Below are 21270 nucleotides of genomic sequence, written 5' to 3' on the forward strand. Positions count from 1 at the left end.
GTACTTTCATTGATTATTATTGCAGACACATCACAAGTTGAGGTTTTTCGTTACATCATAGCCAACAATTCTCTCGAGGCTTCATACTGTGTTATTAATAATAGAGGTACAGTTAGTTGTAAGAAATGTGAAATTGTCCAGAGGACACAAAATTTTTTATTCCTCCACTAACAAAAAAAAAAGAGAAAAAAAAGCTGCGTGCAAGGGTGACTCGTGACGTTCTGAATCAATGCAAATATTTGAATATCACACATTTAATAAAAACAAAGCAAAATCTGAAGTAAAGTAACTAGATGCAAATACACAAGTTATTACGGGCGTGTGGCGTCAAATTTAAAATTATGGCAGTCAACAAGAGCACAACAAAAAAACCCTAGCACAAGCGGAGTTTGGGGCTACAGGTCGTGGCTGTTCTCCCCCGCGACGGTGATTCTAACTATCGCAACCCTGCCGCAAAGCAATTCTCTATTACGGACAAGCCTTACGTGCAGGCCGTTACGGTCGCAAACTCGCAGTTGGGTTCCGGTTATCACGAAGCCGACAGTGTTACGTCATCTCGACCGCCCCTGAATTCTATTCTAATTGTGCAGCTGGCGCGATAAATCTCGCCAGCTCAACTAGGAACCGCGCACTCCGCTTCTGCCACGTTTTCTGTGTTATTTAACCTCAATTCCATTTTAAATGTTCAATTTCTATGACTCTGATATTACCGACAACTGAACAAGTGTTAAAGTTTCAAAAAGAGCAATAAACAACATTTAAATTCACCATACAATCTTGTGAAATTTTAAACAATAATTCTTATGTGAGATTAAAATTGGACATCAGATAATTTATACAGTTCCTACACTACATCAGTACTAATGTAAAAATTTACAACCACTACTTTGAGCGATTGTCGGACAATGCAGGGGGGTAATCACGCCAATAAAATGAGCGTGCCGCCAGTGTATAGTGCGCTAGAAACATCCAGGGTTGAATTGAATTTGTGATTTATGGTTTTGTGGGTCCAACCTTCATGGTTAACTTTGAAATACCAATTCAATTTTATTAGATACTATTGAAGTGATGGAACTGTATGATGGAAACATTCATCAACAAAATATTTACATAAAAAAAAAACTAGCAAAGATTGATGAAAACAAAAGATCTGGTGTGAAATAAATTCCTTCAAATAAAAATATTACGTGAGGTTAAAATTTATATACAATTAAAATTATACAACAAAGAAAATTACTGAACTTAAAATTGTAAAATAGAGAAATATTGTATGAGGTGAAAATTGCAAACAAATTTATATGCGATTAATATTTGCCACACTTAATCAACGATTCAAACAAAGAGTTTACATTATGTTCAATTATGTCTTGATCCAAGTGGTTTGTTACTTAAAAATACTTTGAGAGTTTATAATATCATGAACTGCTTACCCCAAGCAAAACGCATAATACATAAACACAAAAATATCCAGTCAGCGTTGCGAAGAAAAAGCGTCTCGGTGATGTAAATTTTAGCGTTGCGAGGAAATGCCTCGGTGATGTAATTTTTAACGTTGCGGGGAAATACCTCGGTGCTGTAATGATGATAACGATGATAACTGCCTAAGGGAATAAATTATTTTAACCCCACCGAGAGTTCAGGATATTATGAATTTTGTTAATTTAGCTGCTGTTAATGAATTATTAACAATCTTGTGTAAATAATCAAGAAGTGTTATAATGTAACTTACGTATTAGCATCCAGAAACTCCTAGCAAATGTCTGTTACATTGTTTTAGAAGCAGTTAACGATTAAAATCCTAACATGAACTGTAAATTTACAAACAATTAATTAAATTTACACGGGTTGGCGTCGTTCAAAAATTCGCCTTCTCCGATTAGAAAGCGGCAAGAATTAGCTGCGCGTGTTGGGGAAAACTGGGCGCCGTCGGCGTTACGATTAACTGTCGTTAAACAAAGGCTTCCTCCCTTTTATTAACTACCAAGCCAACTAATTTAACCTAACTTGTCTCTCTACCAACCCTTTCACTACCAGGACGCCCTCTCCTAACCAACCCTCTAACTAAAATTTCAAGCAGACTACACACTACACAAAAGTGCTAACGTGCACATGGTTGCCTATGTTTAACGATTTTTTTATTGAATTTTTTTCTCAAATTCAAATTATTCAAATGTTAAATAATTTCAGGGCGAAAATTTGAATCAAATTCGGTCATCACAACGCTTTAAAAGCACTTCGCTGGACAAAATTTATGTTTTCAAACAACAAGTTTGACAGCGATACAAGAAACATGGCAAGCTGATTGATGTCGAAATTAGAGAGTTTATATGTTCAGTAGTTACTTGGTACAATATTTTATCAAAAATGAATACTATTATGTATGCTAATGGTAAACATTTGGACGTTTAGGGAAAAAACTAAATAATCTTAAAATAGAATTCTTTGAGTTAACGTCATCAAATTGTTGGTGGGGATGATTAACCAAATTTTGGTTAGCGTTTTGCCATCTACATGACTGCCTAATATACATACAAAATTTGACAACGGACAGTGGTTTCGGACATTACGTGTCTAATAAAAAACGACACAGACGCCGGATAGACAGACAGACAGACGGAAACGGGAGACTGCTTTTTTGTATTCCAGGAGTCGAGAAAACATAAAAGTGACCATTGGTCCGATGAACTCGGTTACTATACTACCTCGTACCTACCACTTTAGCTTAGGTACGCTCAAGGAATAAAAAAGAGTAAGTAAGGCCAAGAGAAATTCGGAAATTTTTTTTTTATGGGAACCTGATTTACTCATCTTGTTTAGTTTTTTCTTTTGTTTGAATAAAATAATACAAGTTGCGCGAGTGACAAGTTAAAATAGGAAAATCTTACTAAATGTAAAGAAAATACAGCTACGACTAATCTAGTTGAGTGTATTTAGGAAAATTTTAATTGTAACTATTGATAATTTAAATAGATGTGCATCTTTAAGATTCACACACAGAATTTGAAAATATATATAAATGATTTTAATCTTTTCTATGACACTACATACCTTATTTATAAAGCAAACTCCCAATGTGTCTTTGAATACGAAAATATCTATTAATTTGGGAGAAACGACCATTTCAGTCGACCAATTTTGGAAATAAAAATCACCATTTGACCCCAGAATAGTATATTTTAGCCACCTTGCTTCTCCTAAAGCAAAATGAGTTTCCAATTCTGTTGATCTTGAAGAAATATTTTGTTGCAATTGTCTGGTATTTAGAGAAAAAACAGAACTAGAATCACTTTTCACAACGAGTTATAAAATGCTACAATGCTACATCGGCTCCATATTGATGCACTTTTGGTACTAATATAGAAATATTAATTTAACTTAATTTTTTAATAAAAACATTGTTTTCGTTGTAAGAGACTGTAGAAATGTACTTGTAAAGCCGCCTTTACATATATACAATTCGATGCTAAAAACAAAAATCTTCCCGGAGTGTTGGAAAATATCACGTATAACACCTGTTTTTAAATCGGGCAGTAAAAGTGAAGTAAATCACCATCGTCCGATTTCGATTATCATAACTTTGCAAAAGCTTTTGAATCGTTACTTTACAAACCTATTTCCTTCCATATGGTTCATCAACTGTCGTCCAAACAACACGGATTTGTCAAAGGAAAATCTACTGTTACTAATCTTTGTTCTTTTACGGATTATGCATCACATGCCCTTGACAACCGTTTACAGGTTGATACAATTTACTGTGACTTCTCTAAGGCTTTTGATGCGGTACAACATTCTTTGCTTTTACATAAGCTACATGTCTTTGGTTTGTCTGCTGATTTGATCGAGCTTGTTCGTTCCTACCTGCAGGGTAGGAACAACTATCTTGAATATCAAGGTGTCAAGTCTTGGATATTATGAACTTCCGACTGGAGTTCCACAGGGGTCAATGCTTCGTCCCTTGTTGCTTTGTGTTTTTATTGATGATGTTGTGCAGAGTCTTTCTTCTTCTAATTATTTACTTTATGCGGACGATTTAAAAATATATCGAACTACTGAATCGGCAATAGATTGTGGGTTACTTCAAACTGACCTTAACATGCTTTATCAGTGATGTACTGCTAACAGTTTGGTACTAAATAAAGACAAGTGTAGGGTCATGACTTTCTCAAGGAAACAGGATACCATTGTTTACCAATATGCAATTAATCAAAAAGCATTGAAACGTTGTGACACATTCAGAGATCTTGGTGTCATATTTGATTCCAAATTAACATTTAATAGTCATGTCGAAACGTTGTGCAAAGGGTGTTACAGTATTTTAGGCTTTCTTGCCAGAAATACACGTGATCTCAATAATCAAGCACTTGTCAGTTTCTATAATGCTTACATTCGTAGCAAATTGGAGTATTGTTGTTGAAATAGTAAGAAAGCTTAACAATTGTTCTGTTGTTTGGAATCCATGCTATAAAAAATATGCTGATATGGTTGAAAGAGTGCAACGCAAATACCTAAAAATCTTGTATTATCGGAGGCATAGAAGCTTCGTTGAACATGGTTATCCTTATGATTTGTTATTGAATGAGTTTGCGTATGTATCTTTAAGCAATCGTAGGATTAAGCATGAAATTGTATTTCTTGTAAAATTAATTAGATATGTAATTTCTGATGAGTACTTATTGGCATCAGTTAATTTACTAGTCCCAATAATAAACAGTAGGATGAGGGACACATTTTATTTATCTGCAGCGAGTACGAACCATTATGCGCAGTCACCTATATTGTCTATGTGTAGAAGTACTAATAATTTATGTTCAGATGTTGACATTTCCACCACTAATTTAGACAGACTAAAATCGGTCATTACAAATAATTTTTAGATGATTTGTTGAAGAGTTTATTATTTAGGAATCAATTTTATAATTTATATTTTATTTATGTATTTTTGGTTTATTGTGGAATTGTGGCATTTATCCTGTAATTGTGCAGTATAAAGCTACTGTTGGATAAATAAATATTATTATTATTATTATTATTGTTTTCTCAAAAACTTCATTTGATTTTTTAAAAAGAATACCACCCAAATGTGCCACGCCGACGCTGCTCCCTGCCAACATTTAACTCTTCCAGCGACAGTCGCTGAAGGCGAAGATCATTTCCTAAGCTGAAGTTAATAAAACATTATCTGCGGTCAACCATACCCAAGATAGATTAACAAGCCTGGTCATTATATGTATTAGGTATAAGTATTGAAAACGAAATAGATTTTAAAATAGCCAGAATAATAAAAAAAAAGTAAAATTCAAAAACGAGAAAAATTGAGTTTGATATATAAATTATAAAATAGCACCGCATAGTTTTAAGTTTTTGTGATATCTTTTATAGAATAATTTATAACTTTGTGTTAGGTTTAAAATATATTCCATTATATTTTTTGTTTCTTATTATCTAAATGTAACTCTGTAAATTGTAATACGACTGTATCTATTGACTCTCGTCATTCGAACTTCGCAGTCATGTTCTTTATACAATAAATAAATCAATCATAATTATGCTTTACATTTTTAGTATGTGTGAATCGAATATTTAAGCGAATTGTAACGATTAACGGCTTCTAGATTGACCACCCGTAACGTTAGATTCTAGTATGGGGCTCTAGACTGTAAAAAAACAGAGTTGATTGAATTTTTGACAGGGGTGGCTCAGGGCTGATTTTCGCACCCCGGCGCAGAGTATGTTGAGGACGGCCCTGGTAATGTGTTGGACGGCTGACATGTGGTGCACTGCAAATTGCATACTTGTTGAAATATAAATTTTCTTGAGGATGGGTTTGCGGTGTGGTGAAAGTGGGAATGGGAAATCCACAACACGCATTGGCAATTACCAGTTTACGTGTTGCGTGTGTTGTTATAACTATTGTGCAACTTTGGTCCATAAATCGTGCAGAGAGTATATGAATTTCGTAGTACAGCCAGATCTTCGTCTAAGTTTACACGCTTCTATATTATTGAACAATGTCCGGTGAACGAAGTACTCAAAGTAGTGAATTAGAGCAACAAGCTAAACCAGAAGTAGTACCGACTAACAATGATACAGACGATGTTAAGAAACCAGCCAGTACTTTCGCAGATTGGTGGCGTGAAAGGTGCCGCAAGCTACCTTCAAGACATCACGACTGTTATTATGGAGGTACCGATAACATCGCCCCAAGCCCTCCGTGTCCGTACCTAAAGACATAAAGGTTATGTTTCAGGATTATTCATCAACAGAGCTATGAGCTTAAGTATTGGCAATTGCAAGGATGTTGGCGCACTTTTTAGATTGACAAATTCCTATCTGCTCGTTTGCGATGAACAAGAATCTAACAGATTTCACGGGTAATTTCGTAATGTCCTGTAAACATAAGTAACGTTTTTTCATTTTGTATATTTTTTTAGTTATGTTGCTGACATTCCTGTAGTGAAAACTTCATTGGCTGGCTGTAGAGTTATAGGACGTATGTGTGTAGGGAATAAAAATGGTCTCCTCATTCCAGAAGCAACCACAGACTTGGAGCTGCAACATTTACGACGTGAATTACCTGATTCTATTGAGGTTAGAACACTGGAAGACAAACTGTCTGCTTTAGGAAACGTGATTGTGTGTAATGATCGTGTTGCTTTGATCCATCCAGATTTAGATAAAGTGGGTAAACATTCTAGTAAACTGACACTCGTAACTTGTGTATTTACAGGAGAGTGAAGAAATTATTGCAGACGCATTACAAGTTGAGGTTTTTCGTTACATCATAGCCAACAATTCTCTCGTGGGTTCATACTGTGTTATGAATAATAATGGCGCCATGGTGCATGCAGATGCAAGTGAAACTGAACTGGAAGATTTGGCATCACTTCTAGAGTTACAGTTAGCGGTAAGAAATGTGGACTGGTCTGAAATTGTTAAAAACTTGTTGTTTCTAGACTGGGACAGTCAATAGTGGGAGTAAAGTTGTGGCATCCGGATTAATCGCAAATGATGAGTTTGCTTATGCAGGAAAGGACACAACATGTGAAGAATATGTGTCTATTGAAAAAGCTTTACAGTTTCCGATTCATAGATGTAACTACTAGTTACAGTTAACTCATGACAATATTGTTCTTCCCTTGTCCTTTGTTTTACATTGTAACTATTAACGGCTGTGATAATTATATATTTTTTGTAAAAACTACTTGTTGAGGTAATTTTAATCTTTAGTAGAACATTAACATTGATTTACCGTATTGAAAAAGTGTGGTTGTGGATGGGTGGAGCGGGGAGATTCTTGGTGTTCAATAGGGATAGGCAACACAATAAACACCACTCCAATATCAAGTGCAGACATGAATAGAAAAAGATAACAAAAATGGCTGTATTGAAAAGAAATAAAAAAAACCCGTGGACGAAATGAAAGGAAAGCAAATTTGGCAATTATTCTGAATTAATGGCAGACCACAAAACACTGTGGCAGAGATCCTAATACGTCAATTTGAAAATCAGGCATATATCATAAAATTTTAAATATATAGCCACCTTTACAAAAAAAAAAAAAAATACACACTAATAGTTACTCGGAACTTATATTAAACGAAGTCCAAGAACTCGGAAAAGAAAACCACGAAAACAAAAAAGAAATCAAAGTAGAGATCACATTATTAAAGTGGGAAAACGAAGAATTGATGAGACAAGTAAAACCCCTGAAAACAGAGTAGGTCAATTAGAAGAAATCGAAGCAAGGCTGGATTACATACAAAGAAACAAAAAATAATGATCTAGTGACAACAAAGGACGAGCCACAACACGACATAATACAAAAGATAGAAACACTCTTCGAGAGAAAAAACAAATAGCCATGTGGTGACCGAATTTGAATCAAATTTTCGCTCTGAAATAAATTAACAGCGGCGCGAGATCACATTTGAATAATTTTAATTTGAAAGAAAAAAAATTCAATCGAAAAATCGTTAAACATAGGCCTTGTGCATGGTAGAAGGAGACATGGTATAGGCATCCGATGTACCAATTTAAAAATGGTCTGCGCATCCATTTGTGACGTTAGGTGGCATCAACGACCTTGTGGCTCTTGTGAGCTTCGCTAGGGAAGTCTAGGGAATTTCAGCTTGAGTTGTCATTGCTCTGTCCAATACGTCAATTAGTTGTCGGATAACGAATTGTATTTTAAATTTCGCGCTAATTTCACCCCACTTGACGTCACACCCGATGCGTATGCCTATACCATGTCTCCTTCTACCATGGGCCTTGTGCACGTTTAGTTCTTTTCGTGATAGTTGGTAGTTGTGTTTGTTAGTTAGAGGGTTGGTTATGAGAGGGCGGCTTGGTTGAAGAGAGCGGCATGTTGAAAGCATGGGGGAGATTATTATGTTTCTGTTCGGTGTAGTGGACGTATGGTGAAAGGACGCTGTTCAAAGTTGCTAGGTTAAATTAATTGATTTGATAGTGAATAAAAGGGAGCAAGCCTTTGTTTAACGACAATCAATCGTAACACCGATGACGTCACCGTTTTCCCCCAACACGTGTTGCTAGTTCTTGCGGCTTTTTTTTTATCGGAAAAATGCGACTTTCTGGTTCGACGCTAAAGGCCTCGCCACATAGGCTGTGCTATGCTATGTTAATGAAAAACATAGAAGTAGACACAATACATTTAAATGAGAGTGTTCACATAGCCATTATGTTATGCTTTATGTACTTTTTACACAGAACTAGCATAGACATTACACAGTTCGAAATAATCCGACATAGCATGAAAGTAGAATGGAATCCTACTTCTGTGTAATGTTTGGTTGTTGGCTCATGCGCGTCTAGAGAAAATTCAAAATTCTAACCTAAGCCTTCTCAATTTTCTTCTTTTATAAGTTGTATTTCTATATTGCACTGCATATTGCACATAATAATAATAAAGTTTAAGTAATTCGATCAGGTTCTCTTCGTGAATTTTTTTATTTAAGATTGTCAGCTACACCAACAAGTTTCAAAATGAACGACCACTTTTACTCACCACTGCTTTTACTAATAACTATTTATAAACACACATCTACTATGCTATGCTACCAATTGCTACTATTCTATGGCATGGCTGTTGTGAACACCATCTGTGACTGTATGTCATGTTCATGCTATGTGAATGTATTTTTTACATAGCATAGACATAACGTTTTAATATGAGCATAGCATAGCACAGCCTATGTGGCGAGGCCTTAACACGTGTAAATCTGATCCATTGTTGGTAAATTCACAGTTCAGAGTTCATGTTAGGAGGTTAATTGTCAGCTAGTGCTAACACAATTTAACAGTCAGGATTATTTAAATAAACCATTTGCTGGAAGATTCCATGAAATTCACTTAGTTAGGATAACACCTTTGTTGTTTAATTATAAATAAGTTTCTGTATGCATATACGTAAGTGTTACATTATAACACAGCATAATTCTTCACCCAAGATTGCTAATAGTTCATTTACGGCAGTTAAATTAACAAAATTCATTATACTGCGAACTGTCGGGGGGTTAAAATAATTTCTTCCCTTAGGCAGTTATCATCGTTACATCACTGAGGCATGTCCTCACAACGCTAAAGATTGATTACATCACCGAGGCTTATTTCTCGCAGCGCTAAAATTTACATCATCGGAGTATTTCCTCGCAATGACAAAATTTACATCACCGAGACGCTTTTTCCTCGCAACGCATGGTATTCTAAACTCTCAAAGTAAATTGTTTTTTGAAGTAACCAATCACTTGGATCATGACACAATTTAACATAAGAGTATGTAAATTTTGTTAACTTTGCAATTTTTCACCTCATACAATATTGCTCCATCTCACAATTTTATCTTCAGTAATTTTCTTGGTTGTATGATTTTAATTAGCTAATGACACGTGACGTCATGCTGTGGCGGGAACTCAGAGTTTGACAAGCGCCGTGAAACTCCATAAGTGACAATGTTAACATTTTCGCATTTTATTTAAAAGTGTGGGTATTTATCTAGAAAATAAACACGTGAATAGCTTCTTTCATATCTTTTCTGTGTATCTGGGTGCTTTTTTGGCGATTTGAGTTTAAAAAAACCATAATAAAAATAAAAATACAGGACGCTGTTTTGGTCTGAATTCCTCGTCACCCAAAATACATCCGTGTGTTTTAAGCGGTAAATCGGAAATTAATATTTTCGTTTGCGGTTAATGTGACGAGTTTAAGTGAAGGTGTGTGATTTGTTTTTAAAGTATTGATAATTTAAGTGATTATGCACGATGTCTTTCTGTCAAAGAGAAAAACAGATATGTACAAAAGTTAAACAATTTAAACGGCGTAGATCCTTATAAAATGAGTGCAAGTGATTTTAATTTGTGTTTAGACGATTTCCCTACCATAACAATGAATACCATTCTAAACTTTTTTATTTTTGGAATAAGTAAAATAACCCACAATGAAATTCGTGCATTCAAAACTCTACAGGCATTTATTCAGTTTTCTCTTTTTTAAACGACTGTGTCTTTCAACATTACAAGTATTATGAGTGGATTTATTTTGATATCCTAAATTTTGTGATGGAACATAATCAGGATGGTCCACATCCGACAAATCTGCGGGTTTACCTAAAAGAGAGCACCAATGTAGTAATTTTTTAGAAACTGTAAATCTAATAGGTAGTTACTGTACCTAAAATAAAATGATCCGAACAAACATAGGAATACTTTACTTTGGCTTCGTTAAATCCACCCGTTTCAAGGCTTTTAACCAAAGCTTCCGCCTTTTTTTCCCATCCTGTATATATTTACCTTTATTGTTGCTAATTGCTGGGAAAGGAAAATAAAATTTGTCCGCATTTCTGGTGCTTCGATTCGCGCAACCCACAACAGCATAAAATTTAGGCATTTTCTCCTAAAATACAAAATATTATAATATTAAGATGCTAGTGTATTTAAAAAACATTGATGTACATTAACAAAGATTTAATTTGCAAAACAAATAATATAAGATGCAGCGAAGTTAACCTGTACATCACATTGGAAAATATTATTTTTTAAGCATATTCAAACGTTATGGTGCGTTTTACAGATATCTACACAGTCTAGAAACTGTAACAAACTTACCAAACTATAAAAACACAGTTGACACACTCTCAAATTTAAATGAATTCCGAAAATATTAGCATTGACTCTTATGAGAAAACCGGCTAGTTGTCAAACGCTGCCATCTTGATGACCTCGGATGACGTCAGTGTATTTGGCTAATTGAACGTAAATTTCATGCTCTGCAGTTTTAACCTCACATAATGTTTTTATTTGCACAAGTTTATTTCACACCAGATCTTTGTTTTATAAATCTTTGCTAAGTTTTGTTTTGTAAATATTTTGTTGATGAATGTTTCCATACTATAAATTATTTGATGTCCAATTTTAATCTCACATAACAATTATTTGTTGTTTAAAATTTCACAAGACTGTATGGCGAATTTAAATGTTGTTTATTGCTCTTTTTGCAACTTTACCACTTGTTTATTTGTCGATCATATCAGAGTCTGCGAAATAGAACATTTAAAATGGAATTGAGGTTAAATAACCCAGAAAAGATGGCAGAAGCGAAGTACGGTTCCTAGTCGATCTGGCGAGATATATCGCGTCACCTGCACAAAGGATACAGGTTTGGATAGATTCAGGGGCGGTCGCGATGTTGTAGCGCTGTCGGTTACGTGCTAGCCGAGACCCAACTGCGGATCTGCGATCGTAACGGCCTGCTCGTACGGTATATTCGTAATGGAGATGTGATTTGCGGTAGTGCTTTGTGATAGATAGAATCACCGTCGTGGGGGAGAACAGCCCCGACCGGTGGCCCCAAACTCCGCTTGTGCTCATGGGTATTTTTGTTGTGCTCTTGATGACTGCCGTAATTTTAAATTTGACGCCACACGCCCGTAATAACTTGTGTATTTGCATCCAGTTATTTTAGTTCAGATTCTGCTCTGTTTTATTAAATTTGTGATATTTAAATATTTGCATTGATTCAAAATATAAACGTAGGGTTTTTGTACTTGTTTAGTTTCCATATGTGCATGTCTGTCAACGCGCCGTTTGTCTCTTTCTTTTATATTTTTTTTGTGTTTCATTTGCGATATATTATATGTCGGTGAATAAACCATATAATAGGGGGTTTTTGGAGATGAAAAGCGATTGCGATTCGGCTCTCATTGGGCAGCCAGAGGGCACGTCACGAGTCACCTTCGCTCGTCGCTCCTTTTCCTCCTAGAGAGGGGTGCGATTTTAGCTCCCTCCCAAAAAAAATTGTCTATTATTTCTTGCGTTCTCTACTGGCACGCAGTGTATGATCACTTATGTGAAAGGACGTCTTCTCGCCATTTAAAAAAAAAATAACCTTAGGTTCCTTTTGTTAGACGATCACAGAGAAGGCCAAATTTTGAATTTTTCGCGGGCCTTTCAAACTTTTTCAAGTGTCAATTTAAGGCGGGAAGTTTGGGTTATCACAGCCATAAAAGCTGGATACCAAAAGCTCTACATAAATGGGAAGAAACGGACCTGGAACAGAAATAAAAAACTTGAGAAAGGAGGATCCCAAAAAGATACAAAAAACTAGTATTAGACAAAAACAATGAACGGAAAAACATAATACCGAATACGGAAAGGAAAAGGTTAAGAGAAGATACATAAAACAACAAAAAGATATGTAAAACTAAGGACATGGAATATAAGAAGTTTATGTGACAAAGAACCAGAATTGGGCTAGAAATTTACAAGGGCGAAAGTAGATATACTAACATTATCAGAAATAAAAAAGAAAGGAAAAGGGACAATAGAGAAGAAATGCCTAAAAACAACGGAAAAAAGCTCTGCCTACGAAATAACTTCATCGTTGTAAATACGTTTTATGAACACAAAAACATACACAAATATGCCAGGGAAGTAGTGACCCGAAAAGAAAAATCTAGTAATAGATTACGTACGTGCCAAAAACCAAATAGAAAAAAATCTAAAAGATGTACAATGACCACTATCTAGTAGTAACGGAACTAAAAATTGAACATTGAATAATAAGGAAATAGATAAATACCAAGAGCTAATCAATAAAGAACTAAATGACACAAAACAAGAAAGCATGGAAATGAAAGATAGCAAATGTTCAAAGGGACGATACTGAAAATTGTGATAGCGGCATGTGGCAAAACTACAGTCAAACCAAAGAAAAAGCAAACAGCACGGTCGAAGGAACAACTTGAGAAATACGTAAAATATGAGAATGAAAATTGGAGAAAACAAATCAGAAGCAGTTCAGAAATGTAGTAAAACAATTAGTTAAACAAGAAAAGAAAAAATGGAAGAAAATAGTAAAGAAAATCAGAAACTATTTTAGAAAGTATTATAGAATAGAATCCAAAGAAATAACATCTTAGACAGGAATGGACGAGTTATAACAGTTTAAATGCATGTAATAAAACGCTGGAAAGAACGGAAATATAGCAACTTTAATAACAAATAGAGCTTAGCATCTGTTACGCATAATTTCAATGCGGTTATCAATGCATTCTTGAGCAACCTTTGCAGGTTACTAACAATTGTCCGAAAATGGCTTTCAAAAATTGGTTTGCTCTGTCTGCTGTCGCGAAATCAACTCCAACGTAGGATTAATAAAAAATGCAGTTGTTTTCAGTACCACAATTATCCAATATCCATGACATTGAAAGCAAGAACCTACGTTTCCACTTTCAAGGACGTCTTAACAATAATCAAGAGAGAAATCCACATTGTAACGCATGAGTATTTGCAAAAACATTCTGGTAATTCCAGTATTGCGTAACATGACTACAGTTATTGTATAATTTTAGTGTTTACGAATTTTATAGTTCAGCAACATCTTTGTTTAAGATCACACGCATCCATTATCAAGAACCATGTCCACTGAACAAACTGGGGAATTAGAACAAGCTGAATCCGAAGCAATTCCGACTCGCAGTGATACAAGGGGTTGGTGGTGGCGTCGGTGGTACCAAGAGAATGCTTCAGGACATCATCACTGTGTTTATGGAAGTAGTGATGACACACTAGCTTAAGCGTTTCATACCATGATGATTATGTTTCAGAAATACAACCGCCAAAAGCTATGAGCTTAAGTATTGGCAATTGCAGGGATGTTGGTGCCTTTTTTAGACTGACGAATTCCTATTTGCTGGTTTGCGATGAACAAGAATCTGACGGCTTTTGCAGGTAATTTCGCAATGTTCTGCAAGCTTGCTTTTTTTTTTTAATTTTTTAATGTTCTAGACGTGCACAGGGTGATGTTTCTGACATTCCTGTAGTGAAAACTTCACTGGCGGGTTGTAGAGTAATAGGACGTATGTGTGTAGGCAATAAAAAAGGTCTCCTTGTACCAGAAGCAACCACCGACTTGGAGTTGGAACATTTACAACGTGAGTTACCGTATTCTGTTGAGGTTAAAACATTAGAAGATAGACTGTCTGCTTTAGGAAACGTGATCGTATGTAATGATCATGTTGCCTTGATCCACCCAGATTTAGATAAAGTGGGTAAACATTCCAGAAAAATAACACTTGTGGTACCTGATATACCTATTTATAGGAAAGTGAAGAAATTGTTGCAGACACATTACAAGTTGAGGTTTTTCGCCATACTGTTGCCAATAATTCCCTAGTAGGCTCATACTGTGTGATCAATAATAGTGGAGGTCTGGTGCATGTAGATGCCAGTAAAACTGAACTGGAAGACTTGTCATCACTTCTAGAGTTACAGTTAATCGTAAGAGATTTGGAATTGTCTCAAACTGTTAAAAACTTTTTTTTCTAGATTGGGACAGTCAATCATGGGAGTAAGGTCGTGGCATCAGGATTAGTTGCAAATGATTATTTTGCCTATGCAGGCAGGAACACAACATGTGAAGAATATGTAGCTATTGAAAAAGCTTTGCAGTTTCCAGTTCATATGTGTTATTTTTAGACAAGTAACAATAAGAAGTGTTTCCGTTTCCAATGTGTTGATGACTGTGATTATATATTTTTTGTAAAAAATATTTATTGATCAATTAATTCTATGTAGTATGTACGAGTATAATGCATAAATAAATACATACTCTTTCCAATGTAGTAGCTGTCCATTATAGGCTTTTATACCTAAAATTTTTTGAAAGTAAATTAAATTTTTGTATATGCAACCAACAATACAGTCAGAAAGTAATAATACGAGATGAACCACTAATACGTTTCTAACCTATTTCCGGTTTCAGTAATTTTCTTTAAACTATGTAACAGTGTCGTAATTATTATAACTAAATATTAAATTGATTAAGACAACTTGTTCACTATATATTTTAGTTTTACGTTTGATACAGTTTCGTCTCTAACGCAATAATTTTTTTATAAACAACATCTATGGGAAGACCATTCAGAAGAGAACAAAGCTGTTTTGTAGTAGTAATGTGAAATATATCCACAAAATAGCTTCTGAAAACGTTCCGCGCCATTTCAATCAGAAGAGGTACACCCAAATTAATTTTTGCACTTTTTAACACCTCTTCAGAGACTTTTCCCATTTCTGCAAGCGTTGAAATTACTCTGGACATTTCTGGACCAGCAAAATCCTCAAAAAGTTCGTCACTATAAAAATACGAGCAGTTTTCAATAAACAAATCTAGATCCCAATTCACATCGCAAATAAAGTGGACCACCGGATTTTTGAAAAGTAAATCTTCTTTAATTCCTGGACCTTTTTTGTCCACCTCAATGTCCAGATGTAAGAGCAGTTTGAATAAATTACAGTAGCCGTATTTTAAAAAAACAACTTCAAGAAGTCTGGACTCAACTTTCAAACCATGTAGTATTAAGCAGCCCCAGTAACATTTTATATGTAATAAATATTGAAGTCCTGACATTTAAATAATATGGGTAACGACAGATTTTTTTTTAGAAAATCAATATTGGTTTTAAATATTGAATATATATAAAATGATTTACAATGATTTTTAGCTAGAATTATTTTAAGTTTATGATTTAAACTAGTATAGCTAGACCCTTAAAAAAACAGAAAATATATACATTTTTACTTCCCGAGCATAAGATAAGTAATGTCCATCCGGCGAACGACTGTTTTCATGTTTTCTGGAAATTGCATGACCTGTAGAGTAGGAAAAAGTAGGTCTCCACCGGACCGATTTTTGTCAAATTATATACATATAAGTATGTTAGGAGTATCGTGAAGATACTAAAACGATAATCAAAAATTTGCCTAATCATCCCCAACAAAATTTGATGTTCATTTTATTATTGGAGTTTTAACTTCTTTCTTTTCCTATTATAGAACACGTATACGGCGCGCGCCAGAATAGGATAGGATGTGGAGTTCGAGCTCGAACTCGGTGTCGGTGTCGAGGTCACTGAAACCGGTCTGAACTGAGTCTTAACATTTAACGCCGCGCTATACAAAAAGATAGAGAGAAATAAACTATCAAACAATAATATGTACATGCAACGCCTCAAAGAGTGGTGCTGATTCCGTCTCTTAGGACCCCAGGATACTCTAAGAGAAGACAACCTACACCTACTGCCAGAATTCAAATAGTATCTAGACCACAACGACCCTCAGGATGCAGTAGGATGTATTGCGGTGAGGCGATTAGGGTGCGTACGCGTTGACGGGCAGCGCATCCTGTTCGCAAGCGGTAGTAACTATCGACTCGAGCGAAGTTTGGCCGAGTGGAGTGGAAGCGCGAGAGTAGCGTGGGCGTGATCGAATTATTTAATAAAATGTGTTCGTTTGACTGTTCCAACCACTAAATTAGGTACAACAATTGATGTCGTTTTCACACGCTTTAGTACTCATTTAAGAACTGATATTTATGTCACTCATTTTAGTCACTAATAACTGTATTAAATGATAGGGATAAAGATACAAAAGGCGATAATGCTCTGATTGAACAGTAATTAAATCGAATAAGTTATAAATATTGCTCTAGCATTTGTAAATATTTTCTTGTTAATTTAGTTGGTAAATTACACATTGTACTTTAATTTTTTTTATACAATATTATTATAATAATTACTTAAGATATTTCTATATGATAAATAAATAAAAAAAGTATATTTTATAATAAACGACAATTGACAATAATACATGGATATTTACTTTAATTAACGTAATCATCATCATTAATCATCATTTTGTCAAAAAATACAAATGCAACATATTTTTGGTTTTTATTATTTTTTAAGAGAAAATTAATGACTCCACCGCATACACGAGTTTAATTTATATAAATCGATAACGCAGAGTTAAAACTCCTACCGTGAGTCCCTGGGTCGATGCACTTCTTTTTGTTGGTTAACTCTGAAAACTGTCCGCGTTGACGTCCGTTCTAATCTAGTATCGCATTAATCTTAAATTTGTACTTCCAATAGTTTACTAGAACTGCACAGCAAACAAATTTTTGTTACACCACACTACAGTAACGTCTTTCAGCAACAAAGAATCATGGACACACATCACATAATCCAAGCACATATAAAGTAAACACAAGACACATTAAATGCGGTCAAAATTAAAATAATAATTTAAGAACAAACATTCAAAAACAAGCTATGAAAAAATAATCTGGATGTAAGAAAATACCACATGAATATAGTGTGATTTCTTAAATTTCTACTCTAATTGACCATGACGCTAGTCACCAGTACAACTGAAAGGGCTGACGTAAGCGTCATGGCCAACTAGAGCAGAAATTTAAAAAACTCACCTTATACAATACAACATAAGTATAAAATTCATCTCACATTTCGAGTCCACGGTGATATTAATCGAATTAATTGTAATTTTCAAGGTTCTTTCTGTCAAAATCAATCAACGTTTAAAATTAATTTAAATGCCATAAATGAATATTTTTAAATTTCGAGTGAGAAATTTTGTTGATGCAAGTAAAACAATTAGAACTTTGAGATATCAGTCTTACAAACAAATAACTTGACCCCGAATAAATGAATTTCCGCCACGTGTTTTTAATGAACATTTACATGATTGTAGTTAAATTCTATTACAACTATCAACAGTTAAAAATCTTAGCATGAACTGTGAATTTATAAATACATAACTATAACACGAGTTGACGGAATAGTCAAAATTTTCCATTTTTCAGGTTAGAAAATCCTTATTAAACTAATATGGCACTAATTACACTAGTTGAATCTGGCGTCACATGCGATTCATTTCAAAAACTACTGCACTCCAATCCCTAATTTTTCAAATCACATCATAAAGTAAAACAGCCACAGCGTAATCCAAATGCATTTCGGTGGTATTAAAAATCTTTGTTAATATAGTTATATCTTACTTTTATAGTGAAAGGTAGAAGAGAGACCGAATAAAGGGCCAATTTCAAGTTGGATTTACAATTTGGCAAGTCCCTGTTGCCGTAGAAAATGCGATGACAGCAGTGCTGATCACGAATCAAATCACAAATCGCCACAACTGTCATCGCAATTATTATAGCAACGGCACTTGCGATTTCGCAAATCCAATTTGAAATTACCCCTCATAACGGGCTAATTTCAAGTTGGATTTACGATTTCGCAAGTCCCCGTTGCCATGGAAGATGCGATGACGGCAGTCGCGATAACGAATCAAATCGCGAATCGCAACAACTGTCATCGCAATTACTATAGTAGCGGCGTGGTTTCCATGGTAACGGTGTAAACAAAAAATCTAAATGAGTCATGATTGGGTCTCCGTTTTTATCGATACCTTACCAAGGATATATCCAAGACACAATATATCTAAGTTTTGATACATTTGATATACGGAGCAAAATAAAAAGATTAGTTTTGATAATTATGATACAAACTTCGAGATATTTGTTTAAATATTCAAAATTACTATTTTTCTATGTTTAGTGTGTCTGCTTTTGTACAAAGTCCCATTTCAAACTTTTCTTTAGGAAATTTTCGAAATTCTAGAACTGAAAAAACATAATATCTAGGCAAAATTTAATACAACGTAACATTACTTTTTTTTTCGTTTATAACATTTTCATTATTAATATTACGCCAAAAAATATTAATAAATAGATAATTTACTACAAACATTCTTCTCAAAAAATGTTTGCCAGAATCACGATTTCGGAGTTAAAGGAAAAACAAATTTTTACCCCCTCTACGAAATCCAAAATGCACGTATAGTGTTCCAGAATAAAATGTGACAATTCAACTTTCTTCAAGAAACATAGAAGAGGATATTTATAGGTTTGAAAGGGAACTAGACACTGTAAATAAAATAGGAGTAAGAAATTGTTTGCAGATATTTTTGATACCAGTAAACCTACGGCATCTGTTTAGTCAACTATCGTTATCTCTAATTTGCATTTATCACTTTGTATGCACTAGCTTAACCTTTACTCAGTTGAGTGCAAGTTTCGCAAACTTTCACTATCATGTGCAGGTTTAAAGATAATAGTGTACTTTTCTATTTATTACTTTTTTCTTGTTTGGTTACATCATACACCACACCACCTATTCTCTCCGAAAAAGACATCATCAAACTCGTTATTGAAAAACAGTCAGCGAGAGAGTTGCAACTAAGCTCAAGAAAACGAAAATATGAGTTATCCAAACAAGAATCTATTAGCAATTTTACTGTTCAGCCAGAAGTCATTCCAGAATTTTTCGACGCTAGAAACAAATGGCCCAAATGTAAAAGCTTACACAAAGTTAGGAACCACAAAATGTGTGGTGCTGGATGGGCTTTTGCCGCTGCTGCAACCATGAGTGACAGATTGTGTATACAAAGCGATGGACAATTAAACGTTGAGTTATCACCTCAAGAGCTTATTTCATGTTGTGCTGATTGTGGAGGATGCGGTACTGGAAATTCTCTTAAGGCATGGCAGTTTTGGGTGGACAAAGGTTTAGTGACGGGTGGTGATTATGACGGTTCTGTTGAAGTTAGTTAGTTTCAGTGTATGAAAAAAAGACAAAAATAATGACAATTTTTAGGGTTGCAAACCATATTTGGAATCGACTGCTCATTATCGAGAAATACCCGTTTGTAACGAGGGGTGTGCAGACAATTACAACACTTCTTATCAAGAAGATAAATACTTCGGTAAAGATTTTTACACTATTAAGAAAAATGTTTCCCAAACTCAGATCGACATAATGACCAATGGACCAGTCCAAGCGGGTCTAGAAGTGTATGAAGATTTTTTTAAGTACAAAAGAGGTACACAATAATTTTTGATAACTACTGTTCAATATTGTTTAAAGTTTATATTTTTAGGTGTTTATCGCCACAATGCTGCTTCAAAACATGTAGGTTATACACATGTGAAGCTTTTGGGTTGGGGTGTCCAACGTAATGTACCCTACTGGTTAGCAGTGACAACCTGGGGTTCAGAATTTGGTGGTTTAAGTGGATTTTTTAAAATTCTCAGAGGGAAAAATGAAGCAGGAATTGAAGCAAACGTTGTCGCTGGACAAGCCCAAATCGTCCGCTCTCCATCTTCTACAACTTCCGCTACGTCTTTTCCTGTTTGTTTTTATTCCATACGTTCCATCAGTATAATGATGCGAGTTTCTTGGGGAGCGTTTATTGTGACTATTGGTTCGATTTTTTTTTCTTTATTTAGCATGACGAAGAAACGAGTTAATTTTTACCAAAGACCTTCATAAGCTTTGTTTGCAAGTGCGGATCTGTAACAGAATTTGTTTGTTTAAAGTGTGAATTCTTATTGAAGAATCTTCATTTTTTTATAGTTTGTTAGTTTATCTTTTCCACAAAGTATGTAAAATGTAAATATATATTTCACTATTTGCTGACAAATGTATTTAAATAAGATACCGGTAATGGAACATTTGTGTTGCATACACAACAAATAAAAATCACAGAATTTAAATTCAACCACAGAACAAATAAGATTAATACTAAATGTTAAAAAAGCTTAATATAAATTGGCATGTTCTTACAACCATTTTTTTGACAAATATACATTCGTTTTTAAATAAAAAAAATAATTTTCTAGATTTTAGAGTAATAATTTATAGACTTTTTTATTATTGGAGGAAAATTATAGCACCTAACTTGACTGTTCAGCATTTGAAAATCATTAATGTTTGCTACATCTCAAGATGGATTAATATAATTACCTTTTCAAATTTCATCGTTGTACTTGTTGGTAACACAACAATCGTCTGTGTCATAAAAATCAAGGTTGTCCATGTAATGTGAATCCTGGATTTTA

The 21270-nt window shown here is 34.6% G+C and overlaps 3 protein-coding genes across 6 annotated transcripts; all 3 read left to right on the top strand.

Moving 5' to 3' along the window:
- Positions 1-5819: 5819 nt before the first annotated feature.
- Positions 5820-7201, top strand: LOC135123561 (uncharacterized). 2 transcript variants are annotated; one of them, XM_064048346.1, is made up of 5 exons: positions 5820-6183; positions 6236-6371; positions 6432-6678; positions 6728-6904; positions 6954-7201. In XM_064048346.1, exons 1-5 carry the CDS (start codon positions 6009-6011, stop codon positions 7101-7103), a joined length of 885 nt encoding a protein of 294 aa, XP_063904416.1. In that variant the 5' UTR covers positions 5820-6008; the 3' UTR covers positions 7104-7201. The 2 variants fall into 2 exon arrangements, with proteins under 2 accessions (XP_063904416.1, XP_063904417.1); XM_064048347.1 differs by having other exon boundaries at positions 6248-6371.
- A 6647-nt stretch (positions 7202-13848) lies between these two features.
- LOC135123562 (eukaryotic translation initiation factor 6-like) lies at positions 13849-15072 on the top strand. 3 transcript variants are annotated; one of them, XM_064048350.1, is made up of 6 exons: positions 13849-14069; positions 14120-14243; positions 14301-14446; positions 14504-14559; positions 14616-14792; positions 14841-15072. In XM_064048350.1, the coding sequence occupies exons 1-6, from the start codon at positions 13931-13933 to the stop codon at positions 14988-14990; spliced, it is 792 nt and encodes a 263-aa protein (XP_063904420.1). In that variant the 5' UTR covers positions 13849-13930; the 3' UTR covers positions 14991-15072. The 3 variants fall into 3 exon arrangements, with proteins under 3 accessions (XP_063904420.1, XP_063904418.1, XP_063904419.1); XM_064048348.1 differs by having other exon boundaries at positions 14301-14559; XM_064048349.1 differs by having other exon boundaries at positions 13849-14066; positions 14301-14559.
- Positions 15073-19464: 4392 nt separating this feature from the next.
- LOC135123820 (gut-specific cysteine proteinase-like) lies at positions 19465-20772 on the top strand. The gene is made up of 3 exons (XM_064048695.1): positions 19465-19974; positions 20027-20252; positions 20310-20772. Exons 1-3 carry the CDS (start codon positions 19465-19467, stop codon positions 20699-20701), a joined length of 1128 nt encoding a protein of 375 aa, XP_063904765.1. The 3' UTR covers positions 20702-20772.
- The last annotated feature ends 498 nt before the right edge of the window (positions 20773-21270 follow it).

This window comes from Zophobas morio, unplaced genomic scaffold (assembly GCF_036711695.1).
Source record: "Zophobas morio isolate AGI-343-1 ecotype UQ-CSIRO unplaced genomic scaffold, CSIRO_AGI_Zmor_V1 ptg000006l, whole genome shotgun sequence".
Classification (NCBI taxonomy): Eukaryota; Metazoa; Arthropoda; class Insecta; order Coleoptera; family Tenebrionidae; genus Zophobas; species Zophobas morio.

Bases quoted from the DNA above. Each gene is read 5' to 3' on its own strand.
- LOC135123561 (XM_064048346.1), top strand. From the start codon at position 6,009: ATGTCCGGTGAACGAAGTACTCAAAGTAGTGAATTAGAGCAACAAGCT. The intron at 6,372-6,431 runs GTAATTTCGTAA...ATATTTTTTTAG, and splicing joins GAATCTAACAGATTTCACGG to TTATGTTGCTGACATTCCTG. The intron at 6,679-6,727 runs GTGGGTAAACAT...GTGTATTTACAG, and splicing joins TCCATCCAGATTTAGATAAA to GAGAGTGAAGAAATTATTGC.
- LOC135123562 (XM_064048348.1), top strand. From the start codon at position 13,931: ATGTCCACTGAACAAACTGGGGAATTAGAACAAGCTGAATCCGAAGCA. The intron at 14,070-14,119 runs GTGATGACACAC...ATTATGTTTCAG, and splicing joins TCACTGTGTTTATGGAAGTA to AAATACAACCGCCAAAAGCT. The intron at 14,793-14,840 runs GTAAGAGATTTG...TTTTTTTTCTAG, and splicing joins TTCTAGAGTTACAGTTAATC to ATTGGGACAGTCAATCATGG.
- LOC135123820 (XM_064048695.1), top strand. From the start codon at position 19,465: ATGTGCAGGTTTAAAGATAATAGTGTACTTTTCTATTTATTACTTTTT. The intron at 19,975-20,026 runs GTTAGTTAGTTT...GACAATTTTTAG, and splicing joins ATTATGACGGTTCTGTTGAA to GGTTGCAAACCATATTTGGA. The intron at 20,253-20,309 runs GTACACAATAAT...TTATATTTTTAG, and splicing joins TTTTTTTAAGTACAAAAGAG to GTGTTTATCGCCACAATGCT.